General features: G+C 42.2%; 1 protein-coding gene and 1 non-coding gene across 7 annotated transcripts in view; both read left to right on the top strand.

The window, feature by feature from the left end:
- Positions 1 to 23126, top strand: part of App (amyloid beta precursor protein) — a 217788-nt gene that overhangs the window by 115167 nt on the left and 79495 nt on the right. For 4 of the 6 annotated variants that reach the window (XM_050138543.1, XM_050138542.1, XM_050138541.1 and 1 more), the window contains exons 6-7: positions 5443 to 5645; positions 20696 to 20863. In XM_050138543.1, the coding sequence (XP_049994500.1) occupies positions 5443 to 5645; positions 20696 to 20863 (371 nt within the window). The remainder of the gene's footprint in view (positions 1 to 5442; positions 5646 to 20695; positions 20864 to 23126) is intronic. The other 2 variants (XM_050138545.1, XM_050138546.1) reach the window with 1 other exon arrangement.
- On the top strand, positions 7346 to 7418 carry Trnak-cuu (transfer RNA lysine (anticodon CUU)). Its single transcript has one exon. It is a non-coding gene; the product is annotated as a tRNA-Lys (tRNA).

Genomic DNA, 23126 nt, shown 5'->3' with positions numbered 1-23126 from the left:
GCCTCCAGCTGGGTTTGTGGGCCTTTCCCAGCTGCAAATGTCAAAAGTCTTCGGAATTAGTGTAGGGATGAATAGTTTGGAGTCTTTCCGCTGAGCTGTGCTTGCCCAGCGGTTCACCTTTATTATTCTAATGCCGTCAACGCATAGCTGGTCTTCCCGGGTGTGAACAGAAAGTGAGAAGTAAAAGGCACACTAACAAGGACACTTGGGTTACCCTTTCATCTGGATGTGGCTTCTCCATGAAGTTCAAGATTGTGCCCTGGCTTCTGGCTGTTGAGAAGTGTGGATGTCGCAAGGCCTTCAAGCTGCCTGGGATGTAGCAATGTGGACTAATGGGCTATTTGGTTTATCCTCTCGTCAAGGGAGGAGAAGAGTTAGAATGACCTGGGGTACTTTACACAGGATCTGATACAGCAGTTTTTATGCCTTTCTCCTGAGAGCATTCACCAGATTTTAAGAAAACTTCTATCTGAAAAATTGATGCTCCCTGCTCGTTACTGTGTGTTACCAAAGCAGCTAGGTACACTAGTTTCCCATATCTACAGGAGGTACAGTCCTAAGGGCTCTATCATCACACAGAGCTCACATAATAACTACTAATCTCTGTGTATACGGTGTTTATTGCTGTCCTTACACACCTGTGATTAAAGTGGACTGTGTATGCATGTGCAGAAAGAGATAATTAGCAGTCATAAAATGGGATTATAAAAGTAGTATACTAAGAATTACTTAAAGTTTATGATTTTTTTTCTGGAATTTTTATTTAAAAGTTTAGATTATATTTGATCGGGTAGCTCATAAGTGAAGCCATGGTATTGTAGAGTAAAATAGGAAACACATTCTATTTCTACAGCATCAAAAGAAGCTTTTTCTGTTTACAGATCCGAATTAATGAAGTAATCAGCGTAGAGAATGATTTGTTTGCCTCATTCGGGCTAGCCAGGTGAGGCCCTGACAAAAGGAGCTATAGATTGGAATGAGGTGGAAACCATAACCCTGTTTTTTGCTTCTTTTTCTTTTAAGTATATTTATCGTACTGGCTACTTGGGGTAGGGTATATGTTTGCAAATCTGAAGGCTCTGAAGATTGCAGTTTTGCTACTGATATTTCTTACCCCAGACCAACCCACAAGTATTTACACTAAGAAAAGTGGCTGTTTCTTTAGGAGAATCCACTTGAAGCCTTTTGCACACTCTGCACAGGGGTGTGCACAAAGGACACACAACACAGTTTGACAGCTTGCTGAATTTAAAAAACTGAACACGACCAGGTAGCTAGCCCTCAAACCGGAACACCCACACTTGCCAGCCACCTTCTCCTGAACACCCAACTGTGCAATTCCTGATCTTATGTTTGCCTGCTTTCGTTGTTTATATAAATGAGCAGGACATGGTGCTTCATGTCAGCAATCCCAGCATGCTCAGGAGGCTGAGGGATCGTGATGAGAGCAAGAGCAGTTCAGGCTGCAGACTGAAACCTTCTCTCAAACAATATAAACAATAAGTATATAAATAGATTCAGTGTGACCTTTTGTGTTTAGCATCTAATGGCCTTTTGGAATGGGGGTGCTCCTGGCATTGTCTTCCTTGGCCTGTCCCATGTTGAATATTTCCTGAGGACCACAGAAATCATGCTTCCTTTCTGCCATATTTCTTCACATTCTCTGAAAGTAGCAGTGATGATCTCAGATGCTTTCTTTTCTAATGAACTGACTTACCCATTTAGGGAAGTATCTATCTAGAAAAAAAAAAAAAAAAACCTTTTGTTTATCTTGGCTTGTTTTCTTTTGTTGCTGTTGCAAAGTTTGTTTGTTGCTTTATTTTCTCTTTACTCCTGACGTGGATGCTGGGAAACTCCCAGAGACCTTTTCACTTTTATCCCCTCCCCACAACACGCACATCAACATGCATAGGTCTGAGCCCTGTCTTTTCAGTCTTGCTCCTCTGTCCTGATCTGTCCCAGCGTTTTAGGAACTGGCTTTTGGTCATTTTCCTCACTACTATAGTAGGGGGCTGACAGTAGCTCACATTCTCATAACCATGAAGACACAGTATCTCTCTGCCATTTCCTTTCCTGAGCTTCTGTGATAGAAAGTAAGGACAAAAACCATGAGACAATAAATAAAACGTGTAAAGGTCTTTCATTCATTTAACTTTTATAAGATACTTTAGAGTAGCGCTGGGTTCACAGCAGAATTGGGCAGGATGTACCAAGACATTCAATTACCCTTTACTTCGGGTCTCCAAACCCCCATCAGTATGTCCTAGCAAAGTACACGCTCACCGTGATGTGTGACCCACCATTATCCTCTCGTGCAACATAACTTCACAGGGGAACAAACCTCTCCCCTGCAGGAGCCTCAGCCCCGCAACCGCTGATCTTTTTTTTTTTTTTTTTTTTTTTTTTTTTACTGTCTCTGTCCTTTTGCCACATATGGAATGTCAAAAGCCCATTTCAGAGAATGCAAACGGTAAAATGCTTTGCACGACTTTCCTAAGAAGGCACAGAAGCGGGGATGGGAGCTGGCATGCGAACCATGCTACCTAAGGAGACTGACTCACAGGCATCACACACAATTGTGATCAAGCTCAGCGCTGTCGGATGCCGAGAGTCACCTTTGTGATAGCGTTTATCCTCCACCAGAGTACAGTCTTGAGTGCTGAGAGCATTGCGTCATCACCGACTTACTTCCTCTTTGTCATGTCCTTTTCACCTTCTCACTGCATTCAGATGCCCTTAGGATGGCTGTGAGTTTTAGTTTCCTTCGGCTGAAGGATTTCTCATCCTTAGTGTCTAAAATCCAGAAAAGACATCCGCTGTATGTAAGTTGATGGCCTACATAGCTGGGGAACATTGTGAATATTCTTGAATATTCTACCATCTTAGTGACTGATCGTCTTTCTGTGTGTGTTTCTTGCCTGGTTTGCAACAAAATCGCTCAGCTTCACGTTTTTCACCGACTTCCCCCTCCTCTTGTTTTCTGTTGCTATGCTCGGCTTTACAAAGTGCCCTTGCCTTTCTTACATCACAGAACTACTGCCTGGCGTTTCTGCTGGTGGCAGGAAAGCATTTGGCCGCCTTTGAGTGCTTTCCTGATAGTCTAAAAGCTACAATTAGAAGTTGTAAGAATGGCGTGTTTGGGATTCTTGGAGAAGATGCAGCATCGTTAGAACACAGTTGTGTGTTTCTGCTTTAAATAGTGTCCAAATAGATAATTGAATTCATGGACATCTAAATTTAATTCCAGAAATCAAAGCTATGGTAATAAGAACTGGACCTGAGCTCTCTTAGGGCAAGTAATTTAATTTCTCAGCCGGTTGAACTATTATGCATCTGCGTTCTTTGTTATTATGACAGTAAATTGCACAGGCAGATGCAGGGACGGGTGATGGGCATGTAATTCCTTCTTTCTCCCAGCTAGATGCACACCAGAATGCAGATCATTTGAAACCGCTCTCCCTACAGCCGAGACTTCTGCTTGGAGCTTTAAAAGCAGCATTTAAGTAAAAATGCAGGGTGCAAATACACTTTAGGGAGTCCAGGGAGAGGTTTTCTTCCCCCTACCTGACAGCCCAGGACTGACCAGGTCCTGGACCATACACTTGAACAACAGTTGTGGGGCAAGCTGGTGGGTATTTCATGGTTTGACGAGAATCCTAGCTTGCTTTTAACTTTTCTCGCTGCCTTCATGTTTGAATTACTACCGACAGTGGAGAACCAAAGAAAACTGTGACTGATTTGGTTGCATCACAGAGGATCACAGAGGATCCAGACACAGTGAGCTATCTGCTGTGCAGGAAGGAGCCAAACATCCTGGCTCCCTAGGAGAACAACTTTGAGATTAAATGAAAGGATGTGCCCCAGATAAAATCTAGGCCATCTTTAGGTTTCATTTTGAAATGTGGTCTCAAGTCGTAGATATGTTTACAGAAATTTTTATGCAAGCAATCAAGGTATCAGTTCTCTGCATTTATATCTAAGCAGATGGAGGCTTATGTCATCTGATTATCCATGCCAGCGTCTTATCTTTGTTTTCTCACCTATTTCTTCATGGGCTTAATGAAAATTTGATAATCCATGGTAGTTTTCTGCCCTGTCAACATGTTATGCATTAACACTTGACTAAGTTATTCTGCTTGACTATTTCCTCTTTTTGCCAAATGCTTTCGAATATATTGTTCTTTCATCAGATTTGACCAGAGTTGGGGGAAATTGTCCCATGAAGCCACACATATTTTTATAGAACTTTTATAAAGTTCTGCATCCTGTGCCTGTACCTAAGGGCCTCACATGCATCGTTTGTTATGCAACCTGTACAGGAAGATCCCTGGCTCGTGGAGGAAGTCATAGTATCCCCTCCATGCTATGGTCTTCACTTTGCATCCCCTTTCCTTTTCAGCAAAATGTCTTCCTGCTATACTGTCAGACACTGAATTTGAAAGTCTTTCAACCTTCTGGAAGCATCCTAAACCACACATGGACCATCTCAGTCTCCCGTTCAGATGGAATCTGATGGTCTATGACACGGGAGCCTCACTCCCCTAGCCTTTAACCGCCGAGCCATCACTCCAGCCCCAACACTGTCATTACGCTTCATCACAACACAGCTAATACAACCTTCCAGATTCCTGGTGCTTTTCCCAACTACAAGCTCCTTCTTGCTGGCCAGAATCAAGCTCAGGGTGATAATCCCCATGTGCTATGTTTGTCGCTGGGGGCATTTCCATGGGTGTGACCACTCTTCCTCCCATCTGTGTGGTGCTCTCACTTGACAAAACTGTGCCCAAGAGTCTTAGTCGCAGATATTTATCTTATGTTGGCTTTGTGATCTGATCCAGTGTATCTCTCTCTCTCTCCTTCCCCACCAGGCAGTACGGGGTAGGCTTCTCCTTCCCTTTATCTTGCTCTTTAGCCAGGCTTACACTGGCAGCCAGATGCTTTCCGCAAGGATGCTTTTAAATTGTGTCCTAGACATGTCGTTTAGCAATTCTGCCTTGCTGCTTACTACCTACCATTTGTGCATCTCTATATAGATGTCTACAGCCGTATCCTTTCTCCACAAGCTACATGACTTTGTCTTTCCCATGATGTCATAGAGCTAGAGTCATGGTCATCCTCTTTTTGTAGCCATTAAACTAAGAAGACCTCTGTGCACCTGTGAACGTGTTGTATACCTCAGCTAGATTCCTACTTAACCTGCTTTCAACCTTTTCTCTCTCTGCTCTCTCTCTCTCTCTCTCTCTCTCTCTCTCTCTCTCTCTCTCNCCTCTCTCTCTCTCTCTCTCTCTCTCTCTCTCTCTCTCTCTCTCTCTCTCTCTCTCTCTCTCTGTGGTTTTCCAATTCTGTGCTCCCTCACAATGACCAAAGTTCCTTGATTTTCCTTTGCTTTCCTAAACGTCATTTGGCTGAGTATTCCACGGCTATTTTTATTTGTTCTTCCAGTGAAGATAAAGTGGTAGAAGTAGCAGAGGAGGAGGAAGTGGCTGACGTTGAGGAGGAAGAAGCTGATGATGACGAGGATGTGGAGGATGGGGATGAGGTGGAGGAGGAGGCTGAGGAGCCCTACGAAGAGGCCACAGAGAGAACCACCAGCATCGCCACCACTACCACCACCACCACCGAGTCCGTGGAAGAGGTCGTCCGAGGTAATCCTCTATTAGATTTTTACTTTTAAATGCCCTAGGATAAAAGAAAGCAAACTGGGAAAAAACTGATTTCCATCAACACAACACCCTTCCCTTTTCTACCCCCTGCCCTCATTTCCCTCCCTGGAGTCACAAGGCTTCTTGTACTTGTTTTTTTATTCGTGTTGGTTTGGTTTGGTTTGGTTTAACAATTAGCTCAGCAATCAGTTTAAATGAACACAAATTTTGTTTGCACAGTATCTCCTATACCTTCTGTGTCCTGTTTAAGGAATCTTTTAGGCTGTTTTATAAGAGCCCACTTAGCCAGAAGTCAATGAACTTGACAAGTACTGAGTCCTCCCCTGGTGGTGGGTGTTCAATGTTCAGCCTTGCTGTGCCTCTTTGACCCCTGAGATTCAACTAGAGTTTGGGTCATGCACTGTGCACAAAATTACAATAAATTTTGTGTGAATGCCTTTCATTAGATTTTACTAAATCTAATTTTTAATATGATTTGATAAGAGTTTATTTCATGCTGTGAAATTCAACAACCATCCAACAACCAAATGTTATGCCAACTAATGTGTTTTGGGGTTGAGACGTTTAATAACTATGCATTGGGCGCCCCCCCCCACCACAGTAAAAGCTGCCTCTAGAACTAGATTTAATGAATATGGGTTGACTTAATTTCGGTATAATGCAAATGATATTAACTTTCATCCACAAATGCTCTAACAATGTAAGATTTCCTTTCTGTTGGTTAAAAGGTATGATTATAGCTCATTAGAATTTAATATGGGACACTGTCCAACTCAAGTATACATTGTTAATTATTATTGCTAGTTGCTTGCTCCTTTTTCTGCATTTTTAAAAATGCTATTGAGGTCTGATTCATATATCATAAGATGGACTAATTTTTAATATATAACTCAGTGACTTTAATAAATTTACTCAATTATTTAGTATCATCATAGTCTAGCCTAAGGACATTTCAGCAGCCCCACACGATATCTCCTGCCCACTCAAAGAGCTGGTTCTCATTTATAGCCCCAAGCAGCAGCTACTCTACTTTGGTCTCCATGGAGTTTCTCTTTTCTGAATATTCCTTTCTTCTTTTTTTTTTTAATTGTTTTTATTGTGCTGTACATTTTCCTCCACTCTCCTCCCTTCCTGATTATTTAATGTCAGCAAGGTTGTATTGTATAGCATTATGACTGACTTGTGTCACTTAACAGTGTTTTGGGAGTTTGTGTTTTTAACTTGGAGCTTTCGTTAAGTGATGATTCTGGATTGAACACTCTGCCTCCACGGATCTAATAACTGCATTCAGTGTTGTTTGGGACAGGAATTTGCAGGTCCAGGTACATGGCACAACTTGATCATTCCCTACCTAGAGCAGCTTCCTATTTATTTTAGCTTGTGAGAGAATGTGCAGGTAGAGGTACCCTTGATCTGAATGAACTGCTCTTTCTATGCCCAAGACTTCTTTTCCCACAAAATTTTTCAAATATCTCTTGTGACCAAGACTGACAGATTTGGCCTAATGAATTTCATAGCCCCAATTTTTTTCAGCAAGGGAAAGGTAGTTTTTGTTTGTTTGCTTGGTTGGTTGGTGTTGAATTAGGAGCGGCGGGGCTGCGTCCCCGGCACCCGGCCGCCCGCATGGCTAGCTTATGCCCGAAATAATTACACGGAAACTGTATTCTTTCAAACACTGCCTGGCCCGGCTAGCTCAATCGGTAGAGCATGAGACTCTTAATCTCAGGGTCGTGGGTTCGAGCCCCACGTTGGGCGCCAAATGCAGCGGTTGGATTAATAAGCACCAATGATACTAGGTATTTGAACAAGTTTAATAACAAAACCAGACTCACGAAACCAAGGTTCCAGCGGAGTAGCCAGCGGAGACAGGAGGGAGCGCACAGCATCTGCGCGCCCTATTTATCAGTAAACATACGCCCGAGGGCAGCCCGCCCCCAAGGGGAGGGCTTATCCCTACAGGTTGGTTGGTTTGGTTTGGTTTGTTCTGGTCCCCTCCACTTAGGGTTCCTTTCTTGACTGCACATTGCAGTGGCTGTTAATGCTGCCCTGGGACTGAGGTATTAGAGGCAGAGAGTGCTCGTTTGCACCTGCTCTTCTTGTAGGTCTGACAGGAACAGGTGATGAGCACTCACAGGCTCACCATGGTCATGAGTGCTAAGATCCAGGAGGAAATCAAAGTCAAGGAAATACAAGGTCATCTACTCTGTGAGAAATAAGAACATACAGATCGCTTCAGGCATCAGAGCGAGCTTCCAGATTGACCAGCGAAGGTTCTTAAAGCAGATGGCATTTAGACTAGGGCCAGAAGGGTGGGTATGCGGAGTGTCTCCTGGTAAATTTTGATACAGGGCACGTAACAGTCAGTAGAAAATATCAAAACCGAAATGATGCTTTGGTGGAAGGTGAAGGGCATGTTTCGGAGACAGAACTAGTTGACATCCTGTATAAGAGAATTTGAGAAATTTGGATTGGGACCAAAATGTGCATGCATTCAATGACAGATTGGCAAGTATGGGTGCTGAGAGTAGCGGGATTTGGTGAGATTGTGCTGCTGTGGTAGACAAGGAGTGGTGAGTTCAGACTCCTACTCTAACTAAGATGAACTATCTTGTGATAATGTGATTTTATTACCTTTAGAGTCATGTCATTTTCCAGTTTTTCTTTGTCATTTTAAGTGATGTTTCATGTAATATGCAATTTCAGATATTCAGACAGAACATACAAAGACATGCACACCATGGAATTTTTTATCCAGAAAGTCAAAGGCAATTAAGAATTTACAAAGAAATCTCTAGATGTTTATAAGACAAATCCAAAGCAAACACTAGCTTTAAAGAGAGGCAGGGACTGGGGAATGGCAGGCGTAAGCAGGTAGAGCACTTGCTGCAAAGCTGGGAGGATCTCAGTTCATATGCTCAGAGCCACATGAAAGTCAGGCATGATTTCAGGAGCTGCAACCCAGAGCTGTGGAGGACAGAGACAGGAGGATTGCTGGGGTTGTTGGGAGATGTTCAGTGAAAGAACCTGTGTCAAGAAAATAAGGCAGAAAGTGTTAAAGCGGGACATCTAACATTCTACGCTGGGCATACAAACATGCGCGCGCACACACACACCATCCTATAAACAGAAGATTGGGTTTTTTTTTTTAATGTGAATTTGCTTATTTTATGTATGATTTACCAAAGATATAAGTTGAGGCAAATCTTTCTGGGATCGGGGTTTAAAGGAAACAGGCCATGTTGTAGTTTTATCTGTTAATGATGTAGATGTTTTTGGTGGCATAGGGTATCCGCTAATGGTGTAGAATTTTTGATGGTGAGACCAAAGGGGGACAAACTGTCCATGTACAATCCTAGTGTAGAAAGTGACTCTGACTCTCTCCCTACTCGGAACTGCAGCAATAGCACAGCTGACAACACACTTTGTCAAACTCTTCCTACAAAGCCTGCTTCTGTAGCCTGAGAATAAACACTACAGTGGAAAGATCGGTATGGCAATCTCATTTTCAATGTTAATGTTTCAGCCTTGGAAGGAAATAAATGTGATTTACAGCCATCTCTAGAGAGAAAATCGCGTCATCATCCCCAGCCTCTAACGGCCAACGTGAGTCCTTGCTGTGTTTCCTAAGGGCTAGGGTAGGGGTTTGCATTCCCCATCAGCGCTTGAGAGGAATAAACAGAGGGCAGAAAATGGAAGCTATTCGTATACGCTCATAAAATTTTTCAACCCCATTGTCTCTTCTGAGTGACTGATTTCAGAGAGAAGGAATTCTTCAGAGGTGAGCAAGTTACTCCAGAGTCCATCTGGCTTTGAAGCTTTGCTAATTAAGAAAATGTTGGATATTAATCTAATGGATCAAGTTGTTACCAGTTAAGTAAAGCAACAGTCTGCTTAGATACTTCTTAGTTTTCAGCTCACAAGCCCAAGATGTCAGGACTTTCTTCACCCCTGAAATGTGGGTTTTGTGGTAACTGCCATAACCTTCGATTTAACATACCCAGTTTTGCCTGTCCAGAGAAACTCTATACTTTACCTTATGTTTATTTATCTAGGTAATATTCTTTGTGCCTCTGCTGCCAGCTACAGTCTTTGCCCAGTAGAAAGCACAGCAGGGCTAGCACAGACCTGCTTCCGCCTGCTGGCAGGCAGTGCCGGATCCAGGTTGGACTTCTTTATTGCAAATATAAGTTTTCTGGTTCACCATTGCTTTGCCTTTTAAGGCTTGAATCCTGCCCTGAAACCCTCATAGCTATAGTGTGCAGAAGAAGAGTTACATTCCCGTTCCAGGTCAAGACAATTAAAGTCTTAGGAAAATTTTTAAAAATATGTAAGTCATATAACCAGGATGTGATGAAGCCAGAATTTGGACCTCATGAGGTAGGCTATTTCAGTTTGATTGAGTCCAAGTGATATTTTTACTTTCCTTTCTAAATGAATGGTATTCTATTTAAGTTGCAACCTTCATAAATGCTTGTTTTTTTTTTTTTTTTGCTATGGAAATGGATGCATCTTTTATTTCCACTCCAAACATTTCTGAATTTTTTTATCTTTAAATGATAACAATGACCAGAGGTCAGCTAATAACAGATGATTAAGAATACTATATCCGAGGGACCACAAATAACGTTACCTATTTTTTAAGCAGAGGTTTTTCTGGGAGACACTCAGCCCCATTTATTTAAATATTGTCTTTGGCTGCGTTTATGCTATAAAATCAAAGACTAGGAGTGGATAGTTGCAAAGGAGATTATATTGTCTGGAATGACCAAGACATGTATTATTTGGCCTTTTCAGAAACTGTTTCTTAGCCTCTGATATTGTCCATTAAAACAATTCTCTAAGTCTTTTATTTTCCAGATACTACTTACTACTATCAAGCTGATTTAGCGCTCTCTCTCTCTCTCTCTCTTTCTCTCTCTCTCTCTCTCTGTGTGTGTGTGTGTGTATGTGTATTGTGTGTATGTGTGCGCACGCACTAATACATATTTGTGAAGGTGTATATGTAGAGTCCACATTCATACTCTCACACACACAGATATCAATAGAAGCTATGAAGCAACTCAAGTGTTGTTCCTCATGTCCCTAACATCTTTTTTTTTTTTTTTTTTGCTGCCTTTTGGTGGGAGGCAGGATCTTTCGCTGGCCTTGAACTCATCAAACAGACCAGACTAAATGGCCAGTACATCCCGGGGACCCACCTATCTGTCTCCCCAAGGTTGGGATTGTGAATAGTACCACCTTGCCTGCCTTTTTTAAAATATGAGTATTGAACTCAGGTCATGTTTACATAACAAACCATTTATAGACTGAGCAATCACCGCAGCCCCAACTATAGTGTTTACAGGAGACATTTATCATTTTATGGCCTTGGGCCAGTGGAGTAACCTGCTTTTTACCCGTCTGATGTAAATACCAAAGCTACCTTGCACATTCACTCTGAGAATGACCTTACATGATCTATACTAAGTGCTTAACATAGTACCTCAGGAGGACTCCCTCTGTGTTGTCTAAGTACGGTTGCTCAGATTTGAGTCCTACCTAGCCCTCCAGCCTGTGAAATGAAAACCCGACATGAAGCAAGCAGTCTTTAATTCTCAGCGTGTCTCTCCATAAAGTTGGGGTTAATAATACCTGTCTAATATTTAGCTACTTGTAAGACGTGAGTGCGGAAATCCCTGAGAAGCACTGAGCACAGTTGCTATAGACAGTAGGTCCTCAGCTTTGAGTCTGGTCACTGTGGTTGCAGTCCTGATTCCAACCCCCTAATCTATTCGGAACATTAGACAGCTAATGTTTACCGCCAGTTAGAAGTGTTAAAGGTAAACCAACAGATTGACGTTTTGATTACGGCGTGATACATCTATGAGCTGTTGGTTCAACAGAGCTGGTGTTTATAGACTGCATTCTGTTACCATTATAATACGCATGAACTCGGTTTCTTTCTTAAAATAGTTTCTTTGTGTGAATATATTCTACATATCAAAACATTCGCAATTAAATTTTATATCTCGCAGAAAACTGAACAAGATGGCACTGAATGTTACCACATTTCAAGATAAGAACATTTATTCCTTTCAGCTATTTTATGCCTCATGGAAGGAAAGGAAATTCTTTAGTAAGGGGACAGAGAGACACACAGATACAGGTGACTTTTTAAATACTTGTGTTTGTGAAACCAAAACCTGCCATCTGAGCACTGGCTGCTTTACATTAGCTGACTGACCTCATGAACAGTTCCTGATCTGTTGAAATAGGAAGCGGCGGGGCTGCGTCCCCAACACCCCAGCCGCTTGGCTAGCTTATGCCCGAAATAACAACACACAAAACTGTATTCATTTAACTGCTTGACCCATTTCTATCTAGCCTCTTCTAGGCTAACTCTCACACCTGGACTAGCCCATTTCTAGTAATGTGTGTAAGCACCCCAAGGTGCGCTTACTGGGAAGATTCTAGCCTAAGTCCATCGTGGGTTGGAGCTGCCTGGGAGAGCAGAGCATGGCATCTCTGCTCCAGAGAGCAGAGCTGTCCGGTCCCTCTGGAAGCAGAGCAGAGTCTGACCTCACTTCCTCTTCCGCCCAGAATTCTATTCTGTTTACTCCTCCCACCAATGCTTTAACCTATGAGGCCAAGCAGTGTGTTTATTACTTAACCAATGAAATCAACAGATTGATATATGACACTCCCACATCACTGATCTTCTGCTAGCATTCACTTAGGAGCACCATTGATTGACTAGAATACATCCCCCAATACTGATGAGGCACCTCTACAGCAACACATATTCAGAGGGACATCTCACAGCAATCCTGGGTGCAACATTGCTCACTAGGGGCACAGGCATATGAGCAACAGTAGCTCGGGTCCTTCCATCCAGACCTGCAGCATTTAAGAGTGAATCTGTTTATCCTATATGGAAAAAGACATTGGCAGCCTGGAGGAAAGGAAATGCCTGGGAGTTTTCACATAAGGCCCAGTGAAGACGTGGTGATAAAGAGAGAGGAACTGACCAGCTGATAGACGTTGTTGAATCTAACAAACATGTTTGTTAGCTTGTCTCTCCCATCTCCACTGTTACCTCTCTGTAAAAGCATGGCATGAGGAAGCCTGGAACTCACTAGTGGAATTCTTACTTTGCTCATGTTCATGTTCACAGCAAGCCAAGTTTACTGCTTCCCCAGAGTCTGTAAAAAGCTAAGTATGACAGACAACACTTTGAGGTGTGCTTGGGAATAGGAAAAAGGACAGCAGTGCCTCCTTTGGGAGCAAGGCACGGGCTTTTACATCTCTGCTTCAACTAAGGCAAAGAGAACGAACGCACTTACATATGGAGGCCAAAGTGCAGCATCCCTTTAACGTCGGGAGAACTGGTGTCGGTATTGACCATATACATGACAGATGGCAGCCTAGTATTTTGTACCCTGTGACATGGCAGTCATTGATTCTGACACACTCCATACATGCTTTGTCATGTATGTGATGCATACAAGTGTTGCATGTAAGTGTTCCATGTAGCTTAACTGTCCTAATCTGGAAAGCCCACTGCAGCAATGAAGGTTCTTTAGAAGATTGTGAAGTGGAGGCTTACAGAGACAGAGAAATAGTATTATACATATGTACTGGTTTGTTTTTAATAAGAACTTCATTGTCATCTAATTTTCTATCCTCAAAGTGTAGTGTTAGGAGCGACGGGCCACTTTCCTGCCGCCCCAGCTCCCGGCCGCCTAGCTAGCTTATGCACCGAAATAATTACACGGAAACTGTATTCTTTTATACACTGCTTGGCCCATTAGTTTAAACCTCTTATTGACTAGCTCTTACATATTGATCTAACCCATTTCTAATATTCTGTGTAGCACCACGAGGTGTGGCTTACTAGGAAAGATCTTAACCTGCGTCTGTGTCCGGTGGGAGAATCATGGCAACTGCCTGACTTGGCTTCTTTCTCCCAGCATTCTATTCTGTTTACTTTGCCTATCTAAGCTGCTGTCCTATCAAAAGGGCCAAGTCAGTTTCTTTATTAACCAATAGACATATGACCCTCCTCCATCATCAAAGTTCATAATTCAGTGGTTTAGTCAATTCACAAAGATGAAAACGTTGTGCATTCAGGATCAAAAACGCTGATGACAGTTTATGCTAGAGAGGATGTGGGGTAAGGGAAACACTCCTCCATTGCTGGTGGGAGTGCAAACTTATACAGATGCTTTGAACATCAGTATGGCAATTTCTTAGAAAATTAGGCAGCAATCTACCCCAATACCACTTTGGGGTATATACCCAAAGGATGTTCAATTGTTCCACAGGACTTGTGCTCAACTATGTTCGTAGCAGCATTATTTGTCATAGCCAGAACCTGGAAATAACTTAAATGTCCCTCAGCCAAAGAATAGATAAGGAAAATGTGGTACATTTGCTCAATGGAGTACTACTCAACGATAAAAAGTAATGCCATCTTGAAATTTGTAGGCAAATGGATGGAGCTAGAAAACATCATATTGAGTGAGGTAACCCAGACCCAGAAAGACAAATATAATATGTGCTCACTCATAAGTGGCTTTTAGACATAAAGCTAAGAAAAACGAGCCTAAAAATCACAACCCCAGAGGACCTAGACAACAAAGAGGACCCTAAGAGAGACATACATGGATCTATACTACATGGGAAGCAGAAAAAGGCAAGATCTCCTGAGATTGGGAGCATGGAGGTCACAGGAGAGGGGAGGGAGAAAAATATATAGCTCAATAAAAACAATTTTAAAAAAAGAAAATGTTGTGCCTTAAACACAATTATAAATCTACTTAACATCTGGTAATTTTTTAAAAAATCAGTTTCTTAAGATACAGTACAACAAATTTGAAAGCGGTTAACAAAACTATATATTTCTCCTTTTCAGTTCATTAATAAGTGCAAGAGTATATTGGCTCAGGTAACAAAGCTATGTTTTTTAATGGAAATATTTAGTTCCCTTAATAACAACTGTCCAGAACTCCAAAAATACAGGGTAGATTGCAGACTCAATGCCTGCTTCCATTGGCCTTGAACCGCCTTGCTCTTCTGAAGGTCTGCTGTGCCTGTCAGGCACCAGCATAGCTTGTCTGTCTTGTTGTGACTCTCTTAGGAGATGAGATGAGTGAGAATCCCAGAAGGGATAAAGTGGAGTAAGTCTCTATTTCACGTGTTCACAAGTTCCCTGGCTTTCCAGACAGCAACCTGCATGTTAGAAAAATTCGGACTTGTGATGTAAAATGAGTAAGGAAATGGGTCTCGGGCAGAGGAGACAGGACAGGTAGATGTGATAATCTTGTAATGTAACCTCATAAGAACTGGTTTTCTTCTACTTGTGTCTTGTTGAATAACTTTTGAGATGGAATGGAAAAAAAGGAACGTTTTGAGTTCCTTTAAAATATATGTTACCTGCATGCATGTCTGTCTATACACCACATGGGTAGAGGACAGAAGAGGGTGGATGGAACTGGAGTGTAGACAGTTGTGAGCAGCCATGCCGGTGCTGGGAACCAATCCTGGGTCCTCCTCCTTTCTGTAGGAGCAGCAAGTGCCTTTCACTGCTGAGCCATCTCTCTCCAGCCCCTTACTTTGAGGTCTTGATGTTTTATGATGTCAAGCTAAGGGAGGTCTCACTGGCCATTTTTTCATGCTTCCTTTCTTTCTGGAAATTTCCTAGCCTTTGTTACACAGGATGTCAAAGATATTGGTGGCTGCTTCACAATAGCCTTGATGGGGAAAACGACTCATCTGCCACACAAAACTCAGTTTGGTTCAGGGGACTCTTTGCTCTGGAGGATGGTTCTGTGCATCATAGGCTGTCTAGCAGCGCCTCTGTCTTCTTCCCGTGTGATGCTCAGGACTCTCCCCCCTCACCAACACTGTGCACATGCACAAGAACATGAGAGTGTGCATGTGTGCATGCATGTACACACACACACAGTAATTAGTTGATTTCTAAAAGTTTAATTACGTGATTACTAAAATGAGCCGTTCTCTGTCTCATCCGGATATCATCTCTTGGTTCAGTGCTTTGCACATGGTAGGCTGCCAGTGAACATATTTTATAGCATAAAAATAAGCAAGAGACATCATAAATATGACTAAGTCACTATTTAATAGTAAGATAAAATAAATATTAGATAAGATGTATAATACAGTCCAGTAACATAATGAGGGACAGAAAACTATAAGAAGCATTAACTTAAAATATGGCATACACTCTGTGAGCATGGTGTGTGTGTGTGTGTGTGTGTGTGTGTGTGTGTGTGCTTGGGGAGGGGGAGCTGTGGGTATGGGTGTGTGCTGAAACAGAGCCTCATTGTTTGGCCTTAAACTTGATCTCTCCGTGTCTCAGTTTTCATGTGCTAGAATTACTGGCCTATCCCATGCCTGGTATTGATACATGCTACCACGTAGTCTGTGAAGTGTGGAGGAAACTCTTCGTGGTTTCAAGTGTTTCCTCTTCCACAAGAATCCATTGCCCTTAGTATACTGTGGTAAAAAGCCAGCCTTGCTTATCGTCTAGACTTTAACTGGGAATGATTCTTTTCTCAGCTTGAGCCTGTGGGTTCTCTTCTGTTGGAGCCCTTGGCAAGAAGCCAGCTACTGTAGGAAGGTGGCCATGCCTGGTCTTCCTCGGACAGTGTCCTATTTCCAGACCCCAACTCACTAGAAACATTCTTTTGTTCTCAAGGGCATTGGTGCCATATAGAATTTCTTCCCAGAAAAGTGCTGTGGGGGAAAAAAATATGTTCTACATTTAGTTTAGTTATTATTTGATTTTTATTGGTTTTCATCATTATTTTCAAAATAAAAACTTGTTTGAGTTATGGGAAGACGGTCCCTAGAATTCACATTTTGGAGAAGCGACATTTTCATAGATTTAAATATAAGAGAATTATTGTCTCAATATTTACTTTAAGGCAGAAGTGTTGGCTTTATTTTGATGTTGCTTGAAAACAACTGATTGCTTAGAGTGGGATATGTTGATAATTAGTTAAAATAGTTTGTCCATACTTCTATATTTTCTTAATTCTAAAAATCTCTTAATGTATGTTTTATCTTTCATTTCCATATATGTGAATTTCTTTTAATAAACCAAACTTTTTCCAATTTGTACCAAATTCTCCACTCTGATGCTTTTAGGATGTGACTGTACATTGTACCATTAATGTAACACATTCAGAAACATTTAAATAAGTTAGCTGGGCATGGTGGCTCATACCTGTAATCTTGGTATTTGGGAGGCTGAGACAGGAGGATCATGGGTTTCATGCCAACCTAAGCAATATGGTGAGACCCTGCCTCTCAGAACACAGGCAAGAAAACCACACCCTCCCACATTCACCTCACCGCTGCATAGTGTTTATCAAACCTTGCTGTTCACCTGAGTCGCCCTGGAACTTACCCATCTGGGGAGAGGCATGGCTGATCTTGCACTGAAGAAGCTCTGGCACCATTTTCTGCCTACTGTGCTTTGAGGATTTGGGTACAAAGGCCATAAATAAGAGACTAACAGCGAAAGATTTCCTTGTCTACTGACTTTCCATTTGTGCTCTTTTTTTTTTTTTCCTCTGTGTGGCACAGTCGATCCTTACTAGACTGTGAAAGGTGATTATTACAGGATTGGGGAGTTTGGGGAATCATAACCAGTTCAGCTTGACATATGAGTGATGGGATATTTTTACAAAGGAAATAACCAAATGATATGATTTAGTTTTTTACAGATAAACAATTTTTTAGCAAGTCCCTCATTCAAATTCTCCACAGCACAAAGCATACTTTATTCTTACCTGGTTCTAACTTTGAGTTTGTTGATAACCGTGCTGCATGTCAAGCAGGAAACGGAAACCAAGGTTCCGAAAACATCGTAGTGGTATGCGTTGCTCTCAGTGCTTCCTCACAGAGCCAGCTCGGGAGCGCTGTCTAGAGGTCACTTTCCACGCCCATCTCCTTCAGGTGCTGCTTTATAAGAAACCTTCCCGCACAAGAAGGTGTGGAGCCGGGTCAGGTATAATTACAATGACCGAAAGCTGAGCATTTAAGTACAAAGCAGAACCAATTGAGGATACCTGCTGCATTGGTTCTCAACCTGTGGGTCGGGACTGCTCTGGGGATCCAGCGACCCTTTCACAGGGGTTGCCTAATGCCCTCAGAAAACACAGAGATTTAAATTACTGATAATTTCATTCATAACAGTAGCAAAATTACAGTTACAAAGAGCAACGAATACAGCCTCAATGGTTGGGTGTCAGCACAGCATGAGGAACTGTGTTGCAGGGAGGCATTAAGGAAGGTTGAGAGCCACTGTCCTAGAGATTTCTGTCATAGATCAGCACCCACCTTCTCCTGAGTCTGTGGCTTCAATAAGGTCCACAGCCGCTGGTGTGCTTTATTGATATTTCCCCCTGTATTTGGAGCATGAGACTTGGCATAAAGCTTCAGCTCCAGCTTACTGTCCTAATTTGCATGATTATATTTAGTACAATGTGATTACTAGATAATAAATATTTGATCATGTATTTCCTAGTAGAGCAATCATCTTGGTTTTATGACTGCTTATTAATACAGCACATGATGAATGAAATTTCTCTTAGAAGTATGTGATTTTAGCGTTGGAAAAGAATGTTGTTGTGTTTTGTTTTTGTCTCTCTATTCTTCTTGTTGCTTGTGGCTTAGCACTTGCTGTATAGACTAGACTGCCCTTCAGTTTATCATTATCTTCCTGCATCTCTCTTCCAGAAACTGTGATTGACAGATGTGCACCACCATACTGGATCATGGCTGTTTTAAAGCTAGCCTTTTCCATTATTGATGGATTGAACGTAGATCACAAAATGAATTTTTTTTTTTTTGGTTTTTGTTATATTGAAGGTCAACACACTTAGTGCTGCTGATTTAAATGTCTTTGCCTTTATTTTTATTGTATTTCCCCGTGAAGTGACACAGGTAATTGGAGAAGTAGAAACATGAACGGCGGTGCTAAGCATGGTGACACAGATCTATAATCTCAGCCCTCAACAAGAAGAAGCCACAACAGGGCTACCAGGGCTACCTAGGGAGAGCCTGCCTCTTGACGGGAATTTGTCAAGATTGCTGGAGGAGACCAAGCGAAAGATAGAAAACCCGTCCTGAAAATATTTATTCTAACTGAAAATGATGTTAAAGACCTAGAAGCAGAGAACACTGATGGCCGCTCTTCCCAACTCCCACATGTGGGCATGCCACCCAGAAGCTGGGTCACTTACTTGATAAGCATCTCCCCCAACTAGTTTTCCCTTTATTACGTAGAGTCCCAGTCTGATTTGGGGATGCTAGAGCCAAATGATAGGGTTGCGTCATGAAGATGCCAGCTAGTTTTTGTCCTCTGCCAAAATTCCATACAGAAACCATTTCAGACAGACTTGGGGGCTGTGGGCTTTCAGAGCACCGAATGGGGCCTCTCACATGATGTGACGCTGACTGGATGCTTCTGGAATCAGGTGCATCCTTGTGAAACTGTAGGAAGATCAGCATCACTTTAGATGCTTGTTTAGATACTTGTATTCCCCGCCCCCCCCCCCCCCCCGTCCCCCAGAGTCATGTCTGAGGTTCTCTAGAGGCTTGCCTGCTCTTTAGAGGTCTTCATCCTTGATTACAGTGTGATGATTGACACAGGAGGTCTGGATGGGGGCAGGGCATCTTCTGGGATACAATGTCCAAGTGCATATTATCTCCAACAAACAATTGAGCAGAACATAAGGTAATAGTAATTGAAGGTAGGTAAAGTAAGGATTTAAAAGCTACTCTCCATGAGGTAGGCGTGGACTCAAGGGCATACTCGCCTCCAGGTCTCTGGGTTTTTTTGTTTTTGTTTTTTGTTTTTGTTTTTCTAATAGAAACAGAAAGCAGAGTTTCCCTTTGGCTGCTATAGATGATTTGTTTTGTTTTCTGTTTGTTTGAAGAACGTTGTGTAATCTTGGAGTGTTGCAAGGTAATACAAGGATGGTCTTTTTGGTAGCTGGGGCCCAGAGATTTTCTTCTTAGGACTCACTGGCTTCCTCATGCTGACCATTTCTAACCTAGAGGCTATGGGTTTTACACTTCTTTATCTTTTAGAATGGTATTTTCTCTTTGAGCAAGTTAGTAAAACCAAGTGTAAACAAGATATATGTATATGAATGGTCAGCTAGCAAGGCTGGGGAGCAACCCCCCAAAAGAAATGGGGCTATTGTTCTACTTCTAGCAAAAGCAGATAATATGAAATGTCTATAGAGTTCTAACTTTTAATCGTGATCAGCTTTTAAAACGCACCAGAATGGATTACTGTATTTTAAGTCAATGGGGATTATGGAACTGATTTGGGGGACAGTGGCAAGACAGGTAAGGTGTGTTTTAATGTAACAATGTGTGGTATGTGTTGATAAATTTGAATATGTTTGCTATGTTACTGTTTAGAACATTACTAGCTATGGATAATATAAAAATACACAAAGAAAAATTTTCTTAGAATTACCATGATTGACTGACTCGCAAATATTACTTAATGTTTTCAGATTTAATCAGTGGGCAGACTGGAAGCATTAAAAATAGTCATAATTAATTATGCATGAGTCTAGATGAGCATTTACTGAGGAAACCAGTCAGAAGCTGGTGAGAACGTAAGCTTTGCCATCACAGCCCAAACAATCCTTTCACCTCAACGTTGACTTGAAGTGATTTTTTTTCAACAATTTTTTTTATGTGCAGATACCTTTTATCTTTTAAATCCAAGAAAAAGATCCTTTCACTTCTAGCCAAAACAATCCTCTAGCTGCTATTGCATCCTACACATTAAGCCATCCAAGAATGTCTTGTTTAGTGTGAGAGGTCACTCTGAAGTCTGGGTGGGTGATTAAATTCCTCAGTGAAGATTTAGTAGATGCTGCCAACAACCAGCCCAGGTTACCACTGGGCAGGTCAGTGCTTCACATGAGTAAGTATGTACGTGAACAGCCAGAAGGTGCCGTTTCATGCTAAATGTGGTTCCCCACATCTCCTCTGATTAGAGGTGTGCTCTGAACAAGCCGAGACCGGGCCATGCCGTGCAATGATCTCCCGCTGGTACTTTGATGTCACTGAAGGGAAGTGCGCCCCATTCTTTTACGGCGGATGTGGCGGCAACAGGAACAACTTTGACACGGAAGAGTACTGCATGGCGGTGTGTGGCAGCGTCTGTAAGTGGACCCTTCCTCCAGCCTGGCCACCTTTCGTCTATCTCACCACTGGCTCTGCTCTTTGTACCAGATTGATTTTTCCCCCCTTTTTCTTGGGAATGGGCCTGTCGCTACCACTAACCACATTCCTGTCAACTTCTCTAATGACCGGAAGTCCCCACGTATGTTCAGTCGCGAGCGCATCTCTCCATCTGTTTCTAATAAAGCATGGCCTTGGATGTATTCTTTTGTAGTTGTGGCCGATTATTCTTGCAACCCATGGGAACGTCCGACCGCTTCTCTTTCCAAAAGGGCTAGAGTGGCTTTTGTCTTCCTCAGTCCTTCCTGCAGATTCATACTGTCTGTCTGTCTATCTACCAATGTGTTCATGTTTCTGCATGTGCACATGTGCGAATTGTCTCTCACTGGAAGCTGGCTTGTGAAGCTTCGACTGCCTTAACAAGATTGCCATTGTGAATTCCTTTGTTATTTCATGACGTGTTTTTGTTGTTGTTGTTGTTTTTTTAATTTTGTTAAAGAAATTTGACTGAATTGAACTCATATTTGACTGAACTGAACTCATGCAGTCTTAGGTGCTATCTTAGTTAGGGTTTTATTGCTGTGAAGAAACACTTATAAAGGAAAAGATTTAATTGGGACTGGCTTATAGTTCAAAGGTTCCATCCATCGTCATCATAGCAGGAAGCATGGTGGCATGGAGGCAGACATGGCGCTGGAGAGTAGCTAAGAGTTCTACATCCAGAGGCAGCATGAAGAGAGAGACACTGAGGCTGACTTGAGCATCTGAAACCTCAAAGCCCCCCCCCCCAGTGACACACTTCCTCCAGCAAAGCTACACCTCCTAATAGTGCCAATCCCTATGGGTCTGTGGGGAACATTTTCATTCAAACTGACAGACTCCCATGTTGTTCCCAGAACCCAGAGCACATATATTTGTCAAGTTTTTTTTTTTTTTTTTAATCTCCCGCCACCACACATACACACCTTGGAAATAGGTAAAAAAAAAAAAAAAAAAAAAAAAGGGCTAAGGGTTACTTAAAAGTGCAGTTACTAAAAGTGCATGTCGTGCAAGTATGCAAGTCCCCAGAATGCACTTAACCCAAATGCATAACCCGTGCCTCCATAATGTTAGCCTTCCTAAGGAGAGATGGGAGGCAGCAATGGGAGAATCACCTGAATCCTAGGACCGGCTAGCCTGGGCTACACAGTTGAAATGGACTGTCTTAAACAAGGTGGAAAGTGTATGCTGGCCCTGAGTGTGACCTCCGGCTACCGCATGGGATCCAGGGCATGCAGGCTCACACACAAATACACATGTGCATACAAAAGGATAATGCTAGCCGCTTTCACTGGCATGAGGTTGAAGGAAGCAAACTGCAGGTCTCTCTGGAGCATCTACCTTTCTTTACTGTGGGGAACAAGTATATGGAGTCGTGATGATGTCAGTACGAGATAAAATACTTCCCCAGAGGGCTGATCCTTAAGAAGTCATGTGTCAGACACACGGCATATCTGCTTTTGTTAATAGACGTTCAGGTTAAGTCCTCATTGATATTTGTTTATTCTTGGCCACAAGTTAGAAATATTAATTATTAATCAGAAATATTAGTTGTTCAATGATCTTAGTAATTGTGCCTTTCTCTTTTGAGAGATTCTTGCATTCTATTCCTAAATTTATAGGGAGGCAATCCCCGCTTAGGAATACCTGGGAAACTTCGTAATTTTCCAACCAGATCATAAAGTCAAGCAAAACAACCAAAGATGTGCTCCACTGACCTTAAATCATGAAGTAGCTGATCAGGTTGTACTTGGAGAGTTCTTGTTGGTCTCCTAGGAGATGAGGCCATTTCAGTCCTCTGTGGAAACAAGTGTAGTGACTCTGATTGGATGAGCGCAGATACCCCTAGCTCAAGATACCCACCCTCATTTTCACCTAGAGGTTAATTGGGCTACATAATATGGAATACAATGAGGGATTCTGTGGCCTGGAGCCTTTGGAATAAAGGGCCTTTGTTGCTATGTTTTAAATTAGATGCTAGGTAAGGATTTCCTGACAAATTTCTGAAGTTTTTCCCCTTTCCCTAGGGTTGCTTTATTTTCTGGAATACCATAACTTGGCAATGAGAAAGTTTGATTTGCATTATTAGCAGAGATGAATTCACCTCAAGATTTGGACACATTTTCTTGCCCACCCTATTGGAAACTTACCCTCATGCCCTTTCCATTTGGTCACTCTGAGCAGGGAGGAAAACATTACATATCT

The sequence above is a fragment of the Alexandromys fortis genome, unplaced genomic scaffold (assembly GCF_014885135.2).
Source record: "Alexandromys fortis isolate MF-2015 unplaced genomic scaffold, M_Fortis_MF-2015_v1.1 scaffold_11, whole genome shotgun sequence".
NCBI classification, from domain to species: domain Eukaryota; kingdom Metazoa; phylum Chordata; class Mammalia; order Rodentia; family Cricetidae; genus Alexandromys; species Alexandromys fortis.
The sequence above is the reverse complement of the archived record's forward strand: the minus strand, read 5'-3'. Positions and strand labels throughout refer to the sequence as shown.